This window comes from Chanos chanos, chromosome 1 (assembly GCF_902362185.1).
Source record: "Chanos chanos chromosome 1, fChaCha1.1, whole genome shotgun sequence".
Lineage (NCBI taxonomy): Eukaryota > Metazoa > Chordata > Actinopteri > Gonorynchiformes > Chanidae > Chanos > Chanos chanos.
The window spans coordinates 39,224,851-39,248,993 of record NC_044495.1 but is presented as its reverse complement, the minus strand read 5'-3'; the positions used below and the strand labels follow the sequence as shown (position 1 = coordinate 39,248,993).

At 42.5% G+C, this 24,143-nt stretch overlaps 1 protein-coding gene across 3 annotated transcripts in view; it reads right to left on the bottom strand.

The window, feature by feature from the left end:
* Nucleotides 1-24,143, bottom strand: part of tead1a (TEA domain family member 1a) — a 33,603-nt gene that overhangs the window by 2,253 nt on the left and 7,207 nt on the right. Inside the window, exons 3-10 of one of the 3 annotated variants that reach the window (XM_030771801.1) lie at nucleotides 18,200-18,455; nucleotides 7,181-7,245; nucleotides 6,798-6,860; nucleotides 3,944-4,078; nucleotides 3,597-3,643; nucleotides 3,113-3,175; nucleotides 2,871-2,994; nucleotides 1,408-1,581 (exon numbers count right to left, since the gene is read on the bottom strand). In XM_030771801.1, coding sequence (XP_030627661.1) covers nucleotides 1,408-1,581; nucleotides 2,871-2,994; nucleotides 3,113-3,175; nucleotides 3,597-3,643; nucleotides 3,944-4,078; nucleotides 6,798-6,860; nucleotides 7,181-7,245; nucleotides 18,200-18,401 — 873 coding nt within the window. In that variant the 5' untranslated portion in view covers nucleotides 18,402-18,455. Of the gene's footprint in view, nucleotides 1-1,407; nucleotides 1,582-2,870; nucleotides 2,997-3,112; nucleotides 3,176-3,596; nucleotides 3,644-3,943; nucleotides 4,079-6,797; nucleotides 6,861-7,180; nucleotides 7,246-18,199; nucleotides 18,456-24,143 lie in introns of those variants that run through there. The other 2 variants (XM_030771810.1, XM_030771819.1) reach the window with 2 other exon arrangements.

The window sequence follows — 24,143 nt, the reverse complement described above, 5'->3', positions numbered from 1 at the left end:
CTTCCAAGCTATAGAAACGTTTTATACTGTTGTGCTGACAAAGTACAAGCTAATAAATAGACGGGGGGGGGGGGGGGGGGGGGGGGGCAAACAAACAATTCTGCTAGCCTTCCAAAAACACAGTTTTATGTTTGTGTTTGGCAATTAAAACCATGAATAGACTGTATTGCTTTTTCTTTTTATACCTCTATCTGCTTCAAGGTTATTCATCTTTGACGGTACAAACGGACAGCTTCTCCATGCAGTCTTTTAAGTTTTAAAATCAAAATTTGTGCTGATTTTGGTCACTTCTATTCACATGAAATCACATGCATTCTGGTATTCTTTGGGAAAAATTCTGCCATTTCTTGGGGAAGTTATTAAGTGTGGTAATTTCCCTAGCTGAAACTGTAATAATTTTGCATAATATTTGCGTTATAGCCAATAGTGAGCGTGCAATGACACTAACAAATTTTAATCTAGCAAAAGGATCTGTTGTGTTAGCTGCACTTCACACAGCACACTTTTATTTACTGACAAACTGCCAACAGGCAAACTTCTGTGTTCAAAATCACAACAAATAATTCTTCAAAAATAAGAGCAAAGCAGCATTTTGTGTACCTGAACAATGTTAAGCCTTATTTATAAAACAAACAAAAACAAAAACAAGCAAACAAACTCTGTCAGTTATTAAGACAAATCAGTCTAATGCAACGGATTTTAAAAAATATGCCTGACACAGTGAACATCCAGCAATGCCCAGAGAGTGGTGCAAGAGAGGGAGGGAGAGAGAGAGAGAGAGAGAGAGAGAGAGAGAGAATGTGAGTGTGAGAGTGAGAGAGAGAGAGAGAGAGAGGGAAAGAGAGAGAAAGAGAGAGAGAATGTGAGAGTGAGAGAGAGAGAGAGAATGTGAGTGTGAGAGAGAGAGAGAGAGAGGGAAAGAGAGAGAGAGAGAGAGAGAGAGAGTGTTTGTGTAAAACAGAAGGATTGGTTATCACAGGGTGTTTTACTCTCTGTTTCCTGTCAGTGCCAGCACCTGTCGCCCTGAGGGGCAGGTGTTTAAACAAAGCTGCAGCCTTGGAGTCGACAGCAGCCACAGCCCTGTTCAAAGACCTGTTCCACCAGCGTGATGTCTAACACTGACACCGCTTCACCACCACTATCTCACACTCTCACCATGTCAGGAGTACAGCACCCAGTCACAGCTTAAACTCCAAACAACACTTCCAACACTCGCATTTGTTTAGCAACACGAAGTAGAGTAAAAGAAAAACAGAGCCGCATAGAAGCACTGGAACGTGGCTAATCATTAATATATCTGTAGAGTCAATCAGTCTCTCAATTTTAATTAACCCAGTGCATTGTTCCATCCTCTGGTTCTGGGCCAGTGTATTGTATTAAGCATATATGTCAATATAGAGGACTCACCCAGAACTTAACTAAGAAGAAAGAGTTCTGAGGTCCTTTCCCAAACAGTTCTTTCAAACCTCCTTTTTTCTCGGGGAATTTGTCGTAGATTTGACGGATATCCACCGACTCCAGGAGGGCGTCGCTGTACGAGTGGTTCGTCTGGCCGATGTGCACAAAGAGATGCTTGTTGTACTGGAAAGGAAAAAGAAAAAAAAGAGAGAAAGCATGGTTAGGATATGGTGATGCCCTGACTTAAATTGAACCTACTAGGAAAAAAAAACCTGATACAACTCAATGACTCCAGTTGCAGAGCTGTGCTGGTTGTGCTGCTTTTTACCTGAGCAGCTGTGTGTGTGTGTGGTTGCTGATGGAAACATAAGTGGCCTGGAGTTCTTAACGGGCAAAAATTGTATAGTGTCACATTAAAAAATTCAGTTAGCCCAAATAATAAAAGTTTGATGAAGGCCTGCTGGCTAAGGCTTTTAACACTGGTTTTCTCTTTATATTGAGTTTATGCTACTGCTCATGTCACACTGTGTTTGGGTCTGTTTCTCAGCATCAAAGATATATTGATGTGTGTGTGTGTGTGTGTGTGTGTGTGTGTGTCTATGTGTTTAGATGTACTTTTTTTTTTTTTTTGAAGATGTCTCTGAAGCTCTGAAAATAGTTATTGAATATTTGAGGAATGAAGCCCTTGGGAGTATATTAATAAAGCTATTTCAAAGTCTCGCCTGCCCTTCACCTAAACAGAACTTTTATATTCTCCATCTACAGTTCAGAGAATACACATCATTTCACTTATTGTTGCAAATATAAGATTAATGGCTACTGTCATGAAAGATAAGAATAAATAAATTAAAAAAACAGTGCTTCACAGAGATGCTGACAAAATGATAGATCACCCACGCCAACAAAAAGAGCAATGTAACAACTGTATGTGAGAGACAGAGAAAAAAAAAAAGCCATTCAAATCCAAAACTAATTTTTCTCATGACCTGTGCAGGCTGTGTCTTTTAGTCCCAGATCTCAACCAAGAAAAAAAATGATTACTCTTTTCGCACGGCTTTAAACAACCATGCTAGTTTCAATAGTGTTGTGAATCTTAAAAGGGTTGTTGCTGATTGGTGATGTATCGGACACTGGGTAAAGCATGAAACAAACAGGTATCATTTCCCAATGTTTCCTGACTATGTTCAAACTATTTTAAAATGGAAAAATAAAATAAGTTAAAATCTACACTGCTTGATTAAGATTGCAGGACAGTATTTAGAGTGTGGTCCTTTCTTGATTATATCGTATAAATATGAGATCCTGTCTGATTCCACTGCCAGTGCAACTTAGAGAGTGATTGTTCTAAAAACAAAATTCACAGCCAAAGGGTGTTGCAGGCAGAAAAAGGACAGAGAAATGGCAGGTCATGACTGTGCTCGTGGGTGGAGCGATGGAGATGTATTGAAAGGCGGAAAGTTTCTTTTGCTCACTGAGTCGGGATCTCGCTGCTGTTCCAGAAAGGCGGAGAACTCGACTAGCCGGAGTTTGGAGGTGCCAATGGAACGGCCCTGCCAGGCGGGTGCGGTGGGGGCTGGGGCCGTGGGGGGGGTCATAACCTGTTAGAGGAGAGACCGTCAAGTCAATAAAAAAAAGTTCTCCAAAAGGACAGCCAGTGTCATTCTGAAGATCCAGAACATCATGTAAAAGAAAAGGACAGGAAATGGAGTTGTGACCTGAAATGGCCGTTGTCACTGCCGTCTGAATGGGGTAGGCCTGCTGTGTAAACGGTTTTATACTGCAGAAAAAGGGGCAGGGACAATAAGGACAACAAAACAAACAGCATACAACATCACAGAGAGCAGTCTAAACTCATTCTAGCCAACACTACCACAGGAGAGTCTGTTGGTGCAGTCAGTAAACATTGTAGAAACACAGAATTCTATCTGTTTCCTTAAGGCTCTCAGAACACTTAGTTATAGAACATTCTAAGAATATCATGTTTTTATGTTTAGTGACAATGTCTGCAACGTACTTGTGATAATGTTTAACATTAACTTTAGAATAAACAATGTCAGGTCTTTACAATTTTAGGTGTATTATGTGGTAGGATTTAATTATTCAATATACACAGATGCACAAAGAACAGGCGTTTCAGCAGAGGCTTGATAGTAACATTTAAAACAAGCAAAATCGGTTTGAGTCCGATAATCACTTACTCTTGTGAGGATCCAGCCTGACCCGTGGATATCATGCCCTGCCAAAACTAGACAGAAAACCAACCGGTAACTGTACAACACACATGATTGAAACAGAACAAAAACCAAAGCAAAGCCCATTCATTTACAGCAGTTTATGTTTATTGATGAAAATCGATGTTTCACGAAGAACTGATTATGAGACACGCATAAGAAAACATAAAAGGTTCAACATGCCAAACCTCGCCGTGTCCTATTTTAGAGGGACCATCTTAAAGGGATTGTGGCAGTATGAAATAGCATTAAGCCTCCACATCCGTAAAGTTGTCTGAATGGGTGGTAATGCGTTTTTCGGGTAGAGCTCTTACCCCTGCCGCCCCGGGGAAGGTGGGTCGGGGGATGCCTGCCAAACCCAGCTTGTTGTGGATGGCCGTGGCCGAGACGATCTGAGCCGAAGACATGGAAGCCATGCTCTGGAGCGCTTTGTCCTTCACGCTTTGATCCTTCGACAACAAGACCGGAAAAAAAAAAAGAAAAAGAAAAAACAAAGGGGTTTAGCCAGAGTGTGCAGGGCCAGGAGGGATGCAGCAGGAAAAAAAAAAAAAAAGAAAAACAGTCTTCAACAAAAGCCACACACACACACACACACACACACAAAAGAGGCGGCACAGTGTCAATTCCCTTCAAGGCTTCAGAGGCAACTTTCATTTGTGAGAGGAGCTTACAGTTTAACAAGGCAGTTTAAAAATGAGGCATTTCACCTATCAAAGATTTCATCTTAAACACATTTCTGTCTGTGAGACACTATGCATTCCTTCCGCCAAAACGCTAAACCACTACGCTAAGGTCAATAACGAACCAGAGCATTTCACTTCTATTTCCCATCATAAATCCACTTTTTCCAGCTGACATGGAAAAGCCAGCAGCCAGTTTCTCCCTACTGGGCTTGTATACACTTGGCAATTTGAATGACTGAAACAAAACTGAAGAACTCTTTTCTCAACTGGTTTTTCTTCGTCGTAGATGTTAGTTCGAGAAGCACAAACAAACTTACGATAAGCTCGAGAGAGAGAGAGAGAGAGGGTTCGGTTAATGGCATGATGGGAATTTTGTGGTTATCGGGGTAAGAAGCAACCAATCAGTAGCAGGCACTGCAGAGGGTGCTCAAACCAGGCCGTGTCATACAGGAGTCAATATAAACACTGGCAAGATGAGAACAACACAACCATGGGGTGGTGAACACTTTCTAGACATATTTGCCAATGTAACACTTGTAAAATAAAAGAGCACCATTAATTCAATTCATCATGTATGTACGTGTGTGTGTGTGTATACATATATATATATATGTGTGTGTGTGTGTGTGTGTGTGTGTGTGTGTGTGTGTGTGTGTGTATGTATGTATGTATGTATGTATATATGTACATACATACAAACACACACATTCACACTCTCTCTCTCTCTTTATATATATATATATATACACACACTACTAGATTCTAATTATACACATGTTGGCTATGATTCATAAATAGGTGGTTATTTATGGCAAATGTGAAAGAAAGTGTTATAACCATGTGGTGTGGGTCAAAAGCAGTGCTTTAGTAAGGACAGAAATGCAGAACCCTCCTGAATGATGGGACAGGGGCGGCAGACTGAATTTTATTAAGGTCAGAGCCCAAAGCAAAGCACATTATTTAGAATTGTACTCACCATGTTTGTGACCTGAATGCAAACATATTACATACTTTAATTATCCTGCATTCACGACTCATCAACAGGTCAACAGTGTTTGGCTATAAAACCAACGCAGAAGTCTTTGGTGCAAACATATTCACAATAAAATCATTTCTGAAATGAGTGTTCTAAACAGATCAGTTTCAGCCCTGAAAGCATGTAGAACCATTCACGTCATATAGAATTATATAAACAATTTACGTTAATGTTTTCCTTTTGTCTCACTCATACTCTCTCTCTTTCAAAATAGAAATTATGAGATTAATGCTTTTTAATAAAACAAAAGGTATTTACGGCATGTGTGCTAAAGCCATGATGTGCACACATTTGTTTCGCTTATGCAAAAGTTATATGGCCAGTGATTGGTAAAGTTTGTTTACACATGCAAAATAAGTATATAATTAGTAGAGGAAGAAAAGAAAATGTTAAGGAGCTGATGGATGGAGATCTTCAAGACTCAGTTAGGTTATGAGAGATGAGGAGTGGACTCCAACCTCCTGTCTGCATCGCAGGAAAAGAGCAAGCAGGTCACTGTCCGACACGGGCGAGAGAGAGAGAGGGCCAAAGCAACACAAGTGCAACATCCAGTACTCAAAGCCAAAATTCAGAAAGGCAGAGAGGAAGAGCTCTGCTCAGAAGACCAAAGCCTTTGACCGCCCTCATGTCCAATACCTCGCGTCTGCCTGCTAATAAACGTCTTAGCATGCTGCTCTGTACATGTGGTGTTAGCTAGCTTGGTGATCCGTACGTTTGAACTTCCATCTCCATCTGCGAGTTATTCACATTCAAAAAACTTTCATAATGAAATACAGTATAGGTCTGCTGCTAAACAAAGTGGAATGTGTTGTTTTTATAACATGTCAGGTACATAAACTGATCTTTTTCATGCACATTATGTTACTGTTTTAGACAGTACTCTGAGCTTTGGGGAGATCTCATTTAGACTTTCTCTTTTTTTGGACATTAGAGAAACTTCATTTAAATTGCAGACGGCCGTGCTGCTCCAGTCCTTGACGGACGCTAATGGATTGGCCCTTTTCACTGGACGTTTAACACCAGGCCTGTGAGGCACTGATGTCTCGCTCTCTTCACAAGCACTTTTGTCAAGCCAGCATAAATAAGGGTCCGGTCCAGTCCGAGTCAGAATCGCTGAGCGGGTTGTTACATTGCCAAGCTGAACGCTCTTCAGTCCAAAACAAACTCACTTTTGTAAGTAAGAGGAAGGAAAGAGAGAGAGAGAGAGAGAGAGAGAGAGAGAGACAGACAGACAAACTGGCAGAGGGAGGAGGGGTAAGTGTGTGTGGAGGGGGGGGGGGGTTGGGTTTGGGCAGAAAGAGTCAGTCCAGCCAGGCACATACTAAACAGGACAGTCACATGCGCGGCAATCTAGGTTACGGACGGCACGACAACACGGCCTCCGGCCGTCTCTACGGAAACGGTGGCGGTGCTTGCGTTTGCGTAAAGGAGCAGGGCTGTAATACGTACCTTTAATTTGGACTGAAACTCACGGGATTTTCTCCGGGCGAGGACCTGAATGTGACTGGAGACCTGCGGGGAGGGGAGACAAACACAAAAGACACAACTGGTAACTACGGCAACCGAAAGCCCTCCTGCCATTAGGGGCAGACTCATCTACCTTAATGAAAACCTTCTTATGCTGTTCTTCACATTATATATTTAATAAAGTTGTAGATTACAACTTATTAATAAGGCTCAAAGTTAATAATACAAAAACGTTTTTTAATGTAAAACACTTATCATTAATGATTAGAGTTATTTAAAAAAAGTTATTATTAATGTTACGTTCAACAACTGCATTTTTCAACCTTGTAATTTACTGTGTTTGAAGTGCAATTCAAAAAACAAACCTGCTTCCTCGTCCTTGTCTTTCCTGTCCTTAATTTAATATACCTGGCAATCAATTCATTTCGACCTGTAGGGGAAAGGAAATATTCAGTTTAATCAGATAAAAGGGAAACAATGAGAAGCCTCAGGTCTGTAAATGTGCTTAAGATTTAACATATCAACATAACGTGCTAACGTGCTATTTTTCAAACTACTGGGATTTATTAAAGTGAAATGCAAACTTTTATTCTAAACAGGACTGTTTCAAGAAAACAGACAGTCATGTAGACAGTACACACACACACACACACATACACACACACACACACACACACACACACACACACACACACACACACACACACACACAGAGCCCTGAGTCCTGATTGGTGTAGAGGTGTGTGTTACTGCTGTTTGTCTGTGGCCCGTGCTCTCCAAAGCCCTATACTGTGAGGGCCATTGGGGCTGTAAGGACAACATGTGACCTCAGACCAACAAACACATCATCTGGGGATTTTCTGCTGCTACCATTTAATGCAGCGTGCCTACACTGCAATCTCCCATGGCTCAGACCTGGGCCTCGTCTATTCTTCCATCACTCACTCACTCTCTCTCTCTCTTTCTCTCTCTCTCACACACACACACACACACACACACACACACACGCGCACACTTACACTGTGTACACATATCACCACAATACAACCATTCATGCATGCTTCGCTCTCAGATCAAAAGGCCCCAAACAGGCAGCTGTACGCATGCTTACTGCTGAATAATTCATTCTTTTCAGACGCTTGAAAACACGCTCAGCAGGACCTGGCAAGCGTGCAAAAACAACCTCCAGAGAATGAGGCCTGGGCCGTCGGGCGAGCACAGCCCCCCCTCCTCGTCGTCGAGGAGAGGGCACGCTCCGAGCGGCGTAAACTAATCACCCGGATGGTTCTATTTTTCCCCCCACACAGGGCGAAGCTACGACGACACGCCGAGAGAAAAAGGAACCGAACATGCTAAATCGCCAGGAGAGCTAGGGCTAACAACGTTTTGCGGGATACTTTTAATTTGATTAGAAATGAGATACATTCAAGTTTTGACTCAAATTTAGTGAAAGTTAAAGATGAATTAAGATGTACAGACTCTTTGATAGCAGCAGGCATAACTAATTATGCCTCAACTCCAGTAAAACTACAGAGCAACTCTGCAGCTCTCATCACCACAGTACGGATATGAGGGCATGTAAAGACAACTTCATTCTAGCACCTTATGCTAATATGCACAGAGAAACGGTAACACGGGGGCAGCTGGAAACGAGCTCATTTCAACTCAGGACACCAAAACACTAAAACATGCCAAATCTCAGGTAGCTGATGATAACTTCCTGCGAAAATTCAGCCAGTGATGGGTCGGTGATGATTCAAGAGACTCATCACTGGCCATGAGCGAGTTCATATAACAGAGAACCACTCACCGGCTCTCAGACACTTCTTAATTTCCCACAAATAAAAGATGTATCTAAAGAAGGCAAGGCAAGTGGAGCAACACAAATGAAGCGGATTGGTGTGTGTGTGTGTGTGTGTGTGTGTGTGTGTGTGGGTAGCTGTGGTGGTGAGTAATGCGGGCCAAACTCGTGGACTGAATGAGAGAATGACCACTGGAGAGTCATTCTGGAGAGCAGTGAGGGATCTGAGAGCTGTGGAAAATTCCTTTAGAGAGGAGAGGCAAAAAGCTGCGGAAAAGGGTCAAGGCTGTGGGATGACATGGCGCGGGTGGGGGTCACAAAACAAAGGCTAGTGAAGATGTCACGGGTCAAAGGGTCACGAGGTATTAATGCCGGGGAGGGGCTGAGACTGTTCCAGGATCAGTTTGGAGCTCTGGTTGAGATGGGAATAAGCCAAGCAAGATGATGACTTAAGCCGCCCTCCCACAGTTCCTCTCAGCCAAAACGAGCCTGATGGATGAGCGTCCTGCCTGGCCTGGGGTGAGGGTGAGGGTGGGTGACCCCCCCCCCCCCCCCCCCCCCCCCCCCCCCCCGGACCCTTTGAGTCCGAAGGCAACAGAGAATCACAAGACAGCAGAACGTGTTCATAATGCTGCCCTGACTGCAAACGCCTTAGTATAAACATTCTTCTGTGAGAACCCAAAGTGCCTCTTGAATAAGTGAGAAGTGTTGTACACTGAAAATAAACACAGATTGTTGACCCCCCCCCCCCGCCCCCCTAGTATTGCTAAACTCAATTCTTCAACAGGGTTTTGACAAGGTAATGCTTCATTCAGTTTTAAATCATAAAACAGGTAAGTCAAAGACTTGGAAATTACTTCAGGTTTCAGATTTGCTTTGAGGAAGAGGTAAAGCGTACGTAGCTGCTGAAAGTGTGGAACGCTGAGGGAGCTTAGCAACTGTATGGACTTTACAGTCTGTTTAGTGATGCTTTATTTTACAGTTTGCTAATTACCAGTTATTAAATAGGAAACGAGATGGTACTAAAAATACAGTTATTAGGATGGGAAACACCAAATAATTTCCTGATAAGTACATAAAAACCTATTAGGAAACTAGATGGCAACAACCCTAACCCTAACCATCTACTTTCCTAGTAGGTTTCCATGTACTTCCTAGATAATATCTTAGTACTTAATACACATTTCTAATACTTTCTGAATAACTATATTTTGTTGCCATCTAGTAGGTTTCTATGTACTTACCAGGAAATTATTTAGCACTTCCTATCCAGTTTTTTCTGGCACTTCCCTAACAACTGTATTTTTATTACCATCTGATTTCCTAGTTAATACCTGGTAATTAGCAGACTGCAAAATAAAGCATTACCGTCTGTTTTTCACACAGGCTAACTCAGCGACTGTGTTTGTTTTTGAAAAGAACTCCCATGGAGCTGTGTTTCACAGGGTTATGTCACAGGCTAAAAGTAAGCCCAGTTAGGGATCTCTCACTCACACACACGGAAAACCACAGGCAACTGCGGACACACACACACAGAGAGAGAGAGAGAGAGAAAGAGAGAGAGAGAGAGAGAGAGAGAGAGAGAGAGAGAGAGAGAGCGACTTCAGCATACAAAGCTTGTTTCCCCTCCTCTTTCGCTTGATTTCTGAGGCTCCGCTGAGGGGAAGCCATTTCAAAGGAAACAAGACTCCAAATCCAAAAGCAAGTCAAAACTTTGATGATCTAAAAGCCAATAAACACACCGTCATTTGAATGTTCTTTTCCATCCGTGGTTTGTCGAAATTTTAAAAGAGACCACAAAAGTGGTACAGCCCATGGCTATACTATGATTTAGAATTGGACCTGTTGCTATGAAAAAGGCGGTCCAGCTGTCACTCATTTAAACGTTGCGACAGGCACACTTTGACATAGCAGATCACACAAAAAATAAATGCATGAACAAACTGGTAAATGACAACATCTGGTACCAACAACTAACATCTATTACAGAGAAAAACAATTATTATATCGTTATCTAACCGGTGTCACATTCAGAGACGCTTACGTTTCTAAATTCACAACTTGAGTTTCTAGGACTCAGTTTTGCACCACAAAAGGTGCCTCAGACTGGTCTGTATTTATATAACAAGCACATTCCTCCTCCTTCTCTCTGTCCCTCTGCCTGTCTCCCAGTGTGCACTGGGGGTATCTGAGCGAGGTGAACGGGCGGGCGGAGCGGGCGGGAGCCCCCAAATCCGCTGGACAATGGCTCTGCAGAGCCGCCAACACTGATGGATGACTTGAGGGTCTGGGACTGACATTAGCATGACAATTCGCTGAGCCAACAATATGGAGCCTTTCAGTAGGAGGTCCCTGCCCAGGGAGGAGAAAAAAAAATTAAAACAAAGTCAGACAGAGACAGAAAAAAAGAGAAAGAGAGTGAGAGAGAGAGAGAGAGAGAGAGAGAGAGAGAGAGAGAGAGGGAGGGACTCCGAGAGGCCAGTGCTTACACAGCAACAGCTACTTCTGTCCATCTCATACGCAAACTGAACTGAAAGTACATGAAAATGGTAACAGTAATAGTTAAATTAATTCAGTTCGGCTAGTTGAATCAACCTTGGACGTGGAGGTTCTACTGGAAGTTTGCCAAAGCTAAAAACTTTTTCCCAGAATGCATATGACTTGGTTGACTTGCTAAGGTTGTGTGATTCAAATCACACATAAAAAAACAAAAGGTGCATGCTCGCTTCACTCTACCTGTTGATCTAGCATGCAAACAAGCCGTCAGAAAGGAGAGAGGGAGAGAGAGGCAAAATGCCATATGGTTTTAAGTAAAGGTCAACCTCCAAAAAACCAGATGGTGGTCTAAACAATCCCCTCGTTCCGAGTCAGGCAGCTTAAGCTGATATCATCTGTGGCCAGAATGCAGGTGTTTTCCTGGGAACGCGTCTGACGGCTACTTCAGATAGCACCATTCATTCATACTGACACTCTCTCTCTGTCTCTCTCTCTCTCTCTCTCTCACACGCACACTCACACTTACTGGCCTGCTACCATCTGATTAGAGTGGACCAGCTGTCCTTTTTGAGTGGCGTAACCCGAAACTTGATGACAGCCCTGTGTCCCCAGGCCTCATTCAGAGGGTGGGTCTGAGAGAGATTTCAAGTCCAAAGTCAGATGGCCTGAAACTGTGACGGAGCCCTCTGTCTATCCTGGTTTACCCCCCAAATCCCCCCCGCCACCTTTTCCCCCTTAACTTGCTTTGGAAGAATCGAAGAACAATTAGACTGAGTGTATGTGCATATGTGCACGCACACACACGAATACACACATGCGCGCGCACACACACACACATCCACCAACACATACCGACACCCACAGCCTGACAAACAGAAAGGTAATAATACATTTCTAAAAATGTCAAAAAAAAGAATGAAAAATAAACAAATGACAAGTTTTTTGGTCCACTTCATCAATAATAATAATAATAATGATGATAATGATGATGATGTCATGAGCTCCTTTGAGACCTCGCTGTCTCAGTAATTTTACCAGAGGAACTTCAGTTTTTTACTGTATGTTTACCTGTAGGACTCCACGTCAGCTTTTTACTCCCTCTCTAATGAGAAAGCCACAGACCACAGGAGCCTGCTCTCAGTTTGGAAATGGACAACGCACTTTATTTCATCTTTACATCTGAGCGGGTACTTACTGAAAATCTGATCTCCCTCCTCTGAAGCAGGCTGTGTGTGTGTTTGAGCATTTCTGTATATCCAAAATGCCAAGCTCAAGTCATTAACGGGTAAGCTGAGTTGGTTAGAAGCTTTTGACTTTAATGGGCGTAATTAGCCATGCTTCCTCTCCCTTTCTCTCTCACTGTGTGTGTGTGTGTCTGTATGCGTGTGTGTGTGTGTGTGTGTGCGTGTGTGTTTGTGCGTGTGCGTGTGTGTGTGTGTGTGTAACTGTGCCCTGATAGGGCACACTGCCTGGAAACCTACCACCAGGATGCTGGAAATCACACATGGAAATTAGAAACAACCCGGATTGACCCTCCTCTTCTCCCTGACGCAATGCAATTACTGTGTGTAATGTCTGTGCGTGTGTGCGTGCGTGTGTGGTTCATATCTAACCTGCCAGCTGAAAACCACAAAAACTACACATGCTCAATTGGACCAGACAATTTTTTCTTAGGACAGTCTCTGTTGTCCAAGCGAATGCTTATTTACAACATTTACTTAAGAATTCTGTGATGCAACTCATGACAATTTGACCCAATCAGTTTCTTTCAACAAAAAAATCAAAACTCTTTTCGATGCCTAAAAATAAACATGTACTTAATTTAACTTCCTTAGAAAACAAGACTAAAAAAAACTGTTCAGGCTTCATATATCCTTCATATACTGTACATATAGGACTTTTTTGTCAAGCACACACAACACGTGTTTATCTGTCAGAGCTTCACAGAGAAGAGATTAAATTATAAAACATTCTTGAATGAGCCAAGCAAAAAAATTGAAAAAGCATTGTGTTGGCTTCACTTTAGTCAGTGGCACATTACAAGCCGGTAATAAACACGAAATACAACAAAATGGCCTTCGTGTTTCCAAGACTAGCATATCAAAAGAGAGACATCCACCATTCAACTGTTATCAGTCCTTTTCAGACATACAACTTAGATACTCATCTCTCAACACAGAACCCAGAGAGCGTGGTGAAGTGTCAGCTGTGGATATAACCATCCAAATATTTGTCATAAGAAAAAAAAAATCACAGGCTTAATATGACACCATATTACTTTCTATTTTTAATCACCACTTTTCTCGACGCTCTGTCGTTTCACTCTGGTTGAAAAGTGTGAAACCAAGACAAGCTGAGACATGCCAGCCCAGTCCCACCGAAAGACTCCCTCCTGATAAGCCTCCTCCCTCTCTCCCACTGTGTGTGTGTGTGTGTGACTCTCACTTATTTCCCTCCTCTGTAAAAGCAGAATTCTATAACACTATTCTCCTGGGTTGATCCGTGCACTGCAGGTATTGTGAGTGAAGCTGTACGCTGCAGGTACTGTGAGTGAACTGAGCAACAGGTGCAGGCTCCCAAGCTAATCCCCACACCTTGACTAAACTGCCACTGGCCTGTGGACAGCTATCAGGAGGCTCCTTTCACTGGCATGAAATGTTATGAATTATCTGAGAATGTGACAGTGAGAAATCTAGAAAGTTAACATCATTTGGTCCAGATGTTTCACGCGGGCCGCCTTGGTCTTAAGGAGGAACTCGGAACCAAAGGTTTTGATTTCCACTGTTTGTGTGTACATACCTAAGTACAAGTAAGCAATTTTAAGCCTACCTGTATTTTTCCATTAAACATTGTGAATCACGCAAGTTGCCATGGCAATTCCGTACCTAAAAAAATTACATTACCAGTACATTACATCTACCGAAATGATGGGGAAACATCACATCAGGCTGACCTCGTCGTTGTGCCTGCAGCTCCTAAACACTTCACAAGAAGCCACACATATAGCTTTGTAGGGATGGTCCCTAAATGTCTTCTGGAAAAAGTGTGAACCTCCTTAAGCTTTGAATTATTCCACTCTTCAAGCGTCGCAGGGACACAATACAACCTTTATCATAAAGCAATTCACTGTGTGTTTCACCAGCACTTCCCTCTTTCTTCATACACGTCCATTCTGAGGGTCTGACCTTATTCCGGCGCTCTCAACGAACCACAACAAAAAAGGTGATTTCTCCGTTCCGCGCCGTTATGGAAGGTAAAATAAACGCTGTCTGTCTTAACCCAATCTTCCTTATAACCCCTTAGCACCCAATAACGACGACAATATACAAGACATAATATTACTCTGTCTCTGTCTCTGTAGGGGTAACGCTCCCAAGGAAAACGGAAGAAAAATGGCATTCATACGCAGTTGAGTTTTCGGCTGCTCTAATTCAAGAATATTGTTGTTGTCATCACTGACCGCTGATGCTCCATGAAAACGTTTAGCCAGAGGGTGACCCAAGAGTGACTCAGATCTCAGATACCCCCCAAAACTCCCATGAGGACATTAAGGAGGCTTAGGCTAGCTGCCGGCTTACAGAAAACCCATAGTATGTCATAATAATGATAACGTATCTCATAATTTTGAGTTAGTATCTCATAATTATGACTTACTGCCTCATAATTATGACTTAGTGTCGCATAATTTTGACTTGCTGAACGTATCTCATAATAATGACTTACTGTCTCATAATTATGAGTTACTATCTCATAATTATGACTTACTGTCTCATAATTATGAGTTACTATCTCATAATTATGACTTAGTGAGATAGATGACTCTGAGATAGATGGCGTGTTACAATATAAGTCTGTGCCTACTGAAATATGTCATGCAATAGACATATGCAATAGACATATGCTTTGAACATGTTCAGTATCACCTACTGTACATATATAATCAACCTTCACCATCCCGACCCGAGCACCCCCCCCCACCCGTCCAGTCCAGTCCCAGCAGATACGTCCAGGGATGCATTTCTTTCCCAGTACACCCCTGCTCTCTGAGTCGACACCAGCCCAAATTGGGTTTCGACCAAGTGGTTATGTTATCACCACCAAGCACTGTTAATTTTTGACCGGTAAATTTAAAACATTTGGCAAGATAGTACTGTGAAAATGACGCACGGAAGGGATTAATTTACCCCCAAATCTATGATCTGATAAATCAAAGAGGGAGCCGTGAGGACCGAGAGAGTCAGCGATGGTCCACTACGGACAGATGGTCTTATCAGACATGCACACGCACAGTAAACATCGTCTCCTCTCCTCTAACCTGGAACATGTTGTGATATTTGGACTGTAACAGATTGCTAACAGAGCCACACTTCAGACCACCGCCGAGGTAGTGGAGAGGATGTGTTTCCTCTGAGACAGCAGTTATGGGCTGGGGTGGAACTGCTACGATTAGATATGGCCTTCATCACACCCAGCAGGAGCCTGTCAAATCAACTTAGCCATACTCTCTCACTGCCAGGGTTAATCACTCAGAAAAGCGGCACAAAGCACTCTTCGATATCAGTTATAAAAAAAAAGGTGGGTGGGGGGGGGGGGGGGGGGGGGGGGCATATGCTAATTTTGTCGAATGTGAAAACACTTGACATATGTTAGACACACGACTGATTTCAAACACAAAAGCCCCGATCTGCTGATGACAATGCAGCGAATAACCCTTGAATGGCATCTCTTTATTGGAAATTAAAATAAATAAATTAACACTTGCTTTGTTTGTTGTGGTGTTGTGTGACCACACTTTGTGGTAGAAGCCTGGTTAAGAGGGTAAATTTAAGTGGGCCTTTAGGTTCGGTCCCCTACACTTTCTCCTATTGGAGAGCTAGTGCTCATTGCAGCTGTCACAATGGTGTCTACCGCTGGCAAAACAAACCCTGCAGCCTGGCACAGCGCCAATGGTGTTGTGACTCAAAAACAGCCGAAAAAACCCTCAGGTAAACAGGGCGATAAGCTCAGCCACCACAACCACAGCACAAAAAAGGGGGAAAAAAGGAAAGAACAACCCCCCCCCCCCCCCCCCCCCCCCCCCCCCCCCCCCCACCACACACAATGTTTTGAAGTAAGAGCCAGTTGCTATAGAGACTGTTGCTAATTAACTGCATTGAGCACACAGAACAGAGAGACTGGGGTACTCTGTACCTGAGTCTTAGGCACTGAGTATAGAGAATTGTAAGTCGCTTTGGCTAAAAGCGTCTGCTAAATACCAAATTGTAAATTGTAAATTGAGTAGAACATGATGCTAACATACCACAACCTATAGGTCTTTCAGAGGGGAAAAAAAACAGAACAAAATTGAGCTTATTTCAATAGGACAGCAACCTATATCTCCACCATTTGGAAAACATTCAGCATTGCAAGAATTTGACATGCATTGCTAATAAAAGAACACTGTTTTGTTTGGTTCTCATTAGTTCTAAGAAGTTTGAACAGGAGCTAATCTGGCCTATACTGTGACAAAAGCAGCTCTTGTATTGAACAGCAAATTCCTGCCATGGGAAATGAAAGACTTAACAAAAAAGAACGCAAACCGTGACGTCCAAAGCAATCCTGGACGCTTGGATTTTAACTCAGACCTTGATCTTTTCACAACGTTACTATAAAAAATGTCAGCCGAGCCCTTCACGCTTTTTGTGAGGGAAAACCACGTTTGGGTATATGAGAACCAGCTGTAATTAAAGCCGTGGAGTTCAAATCACATTACACATTGAAATCACATACGGCCAGCACTTTAAAAAAAGGATCAGTGTGAAATCAAGAAAACTATGTAAAACCTATTTGCGAAAACTTGAAATAATTAAACCGACCCTTTATCATGATAACAGTATAAGCGCTGAGTCCTCAAGGTCAGAAGTTAGTAAGAGAATCAGTAACCATTCTAGTTCTCTATATATCACATTTTTTATACAAGAGAATCAGTAACCACTCTAGTTCTCTGTACATCACACTTTTTATACTAGAAAATCAGTGACCATTCTAGTACTCTGTACATCACACTTTTTATATTGGAGAATCAGTAACCATTCTAGTTTCCTATACATCACAGTTTTTATACTAGAGAATTAGTAACCATTCTAGTTCCCTATACATCACAGTTTTTATACTAGAGAATCAGTAACCATTTTAGTTCTCTATACATCACAGTTTTTATACTAGAGAATCAGTAACCATTTTAGTTCTCTATACATCACACTTCTTAATACATGGGATATAAATTTGACAAAGATGAATATGCTCACACTCAATGTGAGCAATACTTTTTCTTCTGCATGTTTTCTGTACCCAAAGGGCTTTTTGAAAGTGTGAAGGAAGGGGGGGGGGGGGGGTTTGGGAAGAAAAAGGGGGCCATAAGAAACTCCAGGGTTGAGGCAGAAAGACTGAATCTGTCATTTAAGACCATCAGTTATTCATAAATGGGTTACTAATCTGACAGAGGTTTCACTGTTAAGCGAACTTTACATCTCTCTGGGCACTGTATTCTCTCCAGACCGATCAACTCATCTGCCAAAGAAAGCAGTAGGAGCAGCAATCCCTCTATACATGACATCATCTCAACCAGGAACGGTGGTGGGGGTGTTTCGGTAGGGAAGAGAAGGAAAAGGGGAGGGGTTCGGGGAAGGGGGGGGGTAGAGAAAGCGCAGCTGGTGTCAGCCACACGACCATCTGCTCTTCACTAATGGTTTACGCTGGCTTTACAACAGGACTCATCAGAACTGCTTCTCCAGGGGCTCCACAGCCCAGACTCTCTCCTCGCACTCTCCCAGGACCCACTGACAACTTCCCTCTCACAAACCCTGTCTCAAAGCTACCTTTCTGCTCTCCACTACAGAAAGAGAGAGAGAGAGACTCCTGTGGACTGTGGGATTACGTGAAATCACAATGCTCATTCACACAAGACACAACAGCACCTGTCCAACCGTGGCAGAATTCAGACGGAAACCGAGCATCAAAAGTTGGTTCAGAAGTCAGTCACAGCTGTCGAGGCTTTGGTATTGGGAGAGATCAACGACGGCGATCCAAAACCCCCTTTTGGACTCACCGTACATCTTTCCCTCATCAGACAAGATGATTTTCCGTCTGCCGCAGGGGGGGTAAATGGCCAACGCCTCCTGGAAGCTCTGCTCGATGTCGGGGCTCCACACCCCCTCGGCATCGTTGTCTGTGGGCTTGTCGGCCGAGTCGCTCATCCTCTCGATGTCTTCTCCAGCGCTCTCGCTGCCACTCCAGCTGCTGGGATCCATGACGACGCCCGGGAACTCTGAGCCAGAGTCTGGAGCACAACTGCAGTGAGCGACCTGAAGATACAGCAACAGAACATACAAAACAGTCAATGCCGATGTTCTGTTACTGTGCAAGGAACTCAAATCACTTAAAAAAAAAAAAAAACACTCTTCACGCTCCCTCACACCAACAGGCCAAGTTATTAGAGTGTCAGAGTCAAGATGATCAAGAAAAGCAAGGGAGCAAATAAACCTGTCAGCATGTTTTCTCAGAAATGCCGTGAATCTGATAGAATGTGAACGATTCTAATCACACCTTGTAGAGAAGCTCTTCTCACTGCCTTGACAAAAAGCATCTCCATCTCTATATTAGGTTCATCTGAATTCTCTCTCAAAAAAATAAGTCATCAAAATAAAAGCATATTCACAAGGATATGACTGAAAGGTAATAAAAGAAAGTGGGGGGAAAAAAACCCTCTGTGTAAATCAAGAGCTAATTTAGGAGAGGCTCTTAATCCATCACAGATGGCATCTTGTTAGAAAAACAAGAAGTCAATGTTGTCAAGCAGAACATTTTCACTGGGATCACATTTGTGGAGACTGAAGGTTGCACATGAAAATCAATAGCTCTGCATAACAACTCAATGTTCAATGTGAATTATTATTGGTAGACATACATGGTTCTAAATCTAAAACTCTTCGAGGCCCCTAGATTCAGTAACATCAGCCCCCCCCCCCCCCCCAACCAAAACTGTTAAGAGTTTCTGTCTCTGTCTTTGTGCAGACTAATGTAGTACATTTAAACCTCATTTACAATCTGATATCTTGTTTCACTTTAAAACACTGCACCAAGTATTAGAAAATAGATCCAGTCAGAAGTGTTCAGCAACCAAGGGTGGAAAACTACATTTCCAATGCGGTGAATCCCACGTGTACACAGCTAAAAAGTAAAAAGACTTTCACATCTATACACTCATAACCCATAACTTTATTGAGGGAAATGATTTATTTAGACTGGTCTGGATGGCTGGAGACATATTCTGAATTAATAGATGTATATCCACAACTTACCCCAGGCAGCAAATATTGCCAAGGAAATGCCCTTTACAAGCACAGCAGTCTTGTGAGGTCTTGTGATTGGCAAACATTTTTGTGTGTGTGTGTGTGTGTGTGTGTGAGTGTGAACATTAATTAGTGACTAACAAACACACAGAAAGAAAGAATGAGAGAGAAACAGACTCTCTCTCTAAACTGCTGCAACTTTAACTGAATTTATTGCCCCTTTTGTACTCCAAGTGCTGATGAGGCAAAAACTCCTTTTGCAAGTGTGATGGTGATGAAAATGTACACCGCAAATCCGCAAAACGGCTATGCCTCTTAACTATCATCCTCCACGGAATAACAAATTTAACAGACTGATGTGTGTCCGAAGTGCTTTATCCAGAATTACTTTGTGATCCTGTTTTTGTATTTAAAAAAAAAAAAACTGGCTCAAGTTCTTAAACCCAGTCTCCCAAGATTAGTTTGTTCGACTCAGCAAGTTTTCAAACAGACATTAGAGGCTTAGAGGCAGTGGCAAATTACAAGGTAAGGAAACCATTGAGCACGGATCTGTGCATGAGACGTGTATGCAGATGTTAGCATGACAAAGCTAATTATGACACTCGTAAGTGTGTCGGAAAGGTCTTCAAATCGAGGTGTGATAAAACCTTTTCTCCTGAACACTTTGTCTCAATTATCACACCAATGGGGGTGGCTATTCAGGAAACTCCTTTGTATGTGAGCATGGCTAGTCATGGAAGACACCACCAGACTGTAACACCAGTAAAAAAAAAAAAAAAAGGGATGCTTTTAAATGGCGCAGAGGAGAAGTTGGGGGGGGGGGGGGGGGTTGAGAGAAGAGAAACATGTGGCTACAAGCTGATCCAAAAGAGAGAAACAGCTGTAAACACACAACTGCTCACTGTAATTTGCTGTGATACACACTTCAAAAGCACGCCCAAGTTTTAAACACGTTTTTTTTTTTTCTTTTTTCTTTTTTCTTTTTTTATGTCTACTTGGCCTTGATAGAGGCAGTGGATACACAACTCTGCCAACATATCCAATAATATCTGCTGATTTATGGAGCACAAAAAAAAAGTTACTTTATTCCATTGTTGTTTCACTGTTCATCACTCTGCATATTAAATAGGTTCTGGGCAAGGTCCAGTTCCTCTCTTTTGTTTTATCCAAAACAGCAGACATGCCCTGTATTAAATACCGTTACTAATCTGAAAACTCCATCAAACAATATATGTATATTCCACTCCAACCTTTCTTTTTAAGACAGATCAAAATCGTTAGGAATTCTAACTTTTGGGACATGTAGGTGAGCACAACTAGGGGGGCTGTTTTCCCATACTTGCTTGTAAGTGATGAATTTAAAAAAAAAAAAAAGGCCAAAGTAAACTTTCCAGTTAGTTTTAGACTTGACTCCAGACCTCCATGTTTAGTTATGCCTACACGTGTGGCGGATGTAACTCTCGTCTGCGGCCCGTCGCTCCAGCCATGGCTCTCCGCTGTGCTGGTGCGGCTGCCCTTGTGTGTGTGTGTAGTGCTACTGGGGGAGAGTGGAAGGAAATCAGAACAGTGTGAAATATGGCAGTGCTGGGTGCTTAAGGAGAGTAAGCCCCCCCCCCCCCCCCCCCAAAAACCCCTCAGTGGCAGATGGAAAAGGCAGATTAGTCATGCAACAATATACAACGCTCACTTCACCCCGCAGGCTTGTCTTCGCCCGGCCAAACCGGCCACAACCCCCCCCCCCCCCCCCCCCCCCCCCCCTTCACATTCCCTGCCCGGGCAGCTGTCTTGCCTCCACTTCTCCAGACCAGTGCCAGGTACAAGAGCCACTTCTGCATCTGCGTGTGTGTGTGCGTTTAAATATATATGTGTGTTTCGTCATAGCTCTGGGCAAGACCATCAACACTGTAACAACTAGTTGTAATACAATCCAGTGAAATGCGTATGAATGTATCCACTTTGGTCAGGTGATCATTTCAATGATGGTGACGAAGAGCGGCACTTTAGTAAATATTCATGGTATTAATGTAATCACACATCCACTCTGAACTCCACACCCCAGTGCCTTTTATACATCTCAGGTCTGAGTGTTTTAGTCTATCACTCTTAATTACAAATAGGGGGTTAAAAGCCCCTCTGTTGCATTAGCCACACAACACCTCGTCTGCCCTGCTGCTCCATGGCATAATGAATTAGCCCCAGACTGCCACGTCGAGAGCCGAGCGCTAGCGAGCTGCTCCATCTCACTTCATTACCGAATTAAGCAGTGACAAAGCTGCTGCTCCAGCTTACAGCTCCACGGTGACACTCTCTCTCTCTCTCTCTCTCATGAATGTGATGAACGTCACCATAAACAAATGTGGCATGTTCAGCACTGCTGTCCATCAATGTTTCTCATTGATGCAAATATTTGGTTCCTCAGAGTGAACTGTTTGATAAAAAAAAAAAGAAAAAGAAATGACCAAAACAAAAAAAAGGGAGGAAGCCAAAGCATTAACGTATCGTCATGTGTACGAAGCGATCCACACAATCAAAGGACGTGATCAGAAATGACTGTGGAGAGCAGGAGGCCTGTATGCTAGGGGAATATGACAACACAATTTCAGTAAGGGACTGGGACACAAATTTGATAGATTAGATACATAAGTGCACGAGCCACAGGATTCTCATTCTGAACATGCACACAAAACCTGAGAAGAGAGAGAGCTTTAGGCGGGAAAGTGACAGCCACATTACTGCCCATAAACTCACCTCCCTGACAACAATACAACGCACACGGATATAATGGACAAGCTTATTATCTGAGAGAGGATCAAAAAAAGAAGTCTTTACCCCACCAACACTGCATGTAAGTGATCAGGAGAGAAAGAGAGAGAGAGAGAGAGAGAGAGAGAGAGAGAGAAAGAGGTTCTCTTTTGCTGCCGCTGGGTACATTTGTAGCATTGCCACGAGATGCTTGCACAATGCTGTTAGGCTCAGTATTAGTCCATCATCAAGCAGGAAATTCAATTAAGGATGACCTAAAAAATCTCTCCTTTCAAGTCTTTTTTTTCCCTTCTCTGAGAGAAGCTTTTGCATTTCAATGGCAGCGTGTCAAAACAGTGAGGCAGTGCATCTTGTACTAAGTGTGAAGGTATAGCATTTGCTAAGATGACATACTATTAGTTCTTTTTCTTTCCTGCCTAGAATGGACTTCATGAGTCATTACAGCAATACATTGCCACAACCAAAAGTCTCTCCTATTATGTTTTTTTTTTTCACCACAATCTTTTCTCAACCATCTACATGTCTGTCTAGTGTATTAATTTCACATTGGATTGTGTGGCTTCTTCATTTAATGTTCTGAAACACTTTCATGGTTATTTACTAGATTCATGATGGTTCTCCAATGAATAATGAAAGGACAATGGGAGTACAAAAAACGTGATCTTGAACAGAGAGAACCTTGAACCAGACAGAAGTGATTTTTATTGGTGGTTTGGATCCTCTGCTCTCTGCTTGGAAGGCCTCATCTGTTGAAGAAAAGCATTGATATTTATAACCACAATAAGAATCTACACCCACTCCTTAATCAAATCTTTTTGTATTTTTTTAGGTTTCCACTTGATTTACAGTTGACAGAATCACCCAATACACGTGTTATTTGGCAGCACTGCTGTTGAAAAAAAGCTTTCCAATATGTCTACATCCTCACAGCACTCGGGTAAATTTTTTCTGTTATCTACCACATTAATGGCTCTACTGTTGAAAAAAGGGAATTTACACCAAAGACACTTCAATTAAGTCAAAAGTACAAGAATTAAATTGATCTCAAAGGCATTACATACTCCATTCAAAAGAAAAGAACAGTGTGTGTTTTCTCTTCGAAATGCTCTCAGTTCAAATTCAGATAAAGTAAGGAAGTGAAATAAAAAAAGAAGTCCAGTCGAAATGCCAAAAGAAATACTTTACTGGAAGAGAACAGATGGTAAAGTTTAGGTGTACCGGAATATTCTGCAAATAGTACAGCTGTGATATAAACTGAACAATGTTGCTTGGTTGTCCGTTGGAACAATTAGCCTAGCACTCTCGCTGATGAGATATTAGCTATACACTACCACTGCCTCTTTTATCTTCAGATACCAAATAAGGATTTGTTTGTGTTACATCCTCCTGAATCCAGTGGACAAAACTAAATCGCTGTACGAGAAGAGTGAGTTGCCGTTGAGCTGTCCTTAAAAAGAAGCCGCATGGATATGAAAAGTGAATGCGCGCTCATGGCATGCGGCTCTTGACAGATTCCTCACCACAAGTTGGGGGTAGTGAAAGGAAACCTTGATATGATTATTTCCGTTAAGCCTCCATCATCTCCTATCATCTCACTGCTAACGAAACAAAAGTGACAGGTCAGCCTGTGGAAGGCTACTCTCTGTTTCCTGTAGAAAGCCTGGCTCGGTAGTTCTTGAGACTGGAATTTTTCAACTGCACAGTCCTTCTGTGTCATTACAGCCAGGTAAACTGAATAAACATTTGTCATTTATCACCACGAGGGAAGGCGAGATGCTATGCTGAAGCACGGAAATAGACAGCCCTCAAAAGCACACTATAGATAGATAGATAGATAGATAGATAGATAGATAGATAGATAGATAGATAGATAGATAGATAGATAGATAGATAAGATATTTTTACCTCACACTAAGCAAGGGCATCTGTAGTACATCT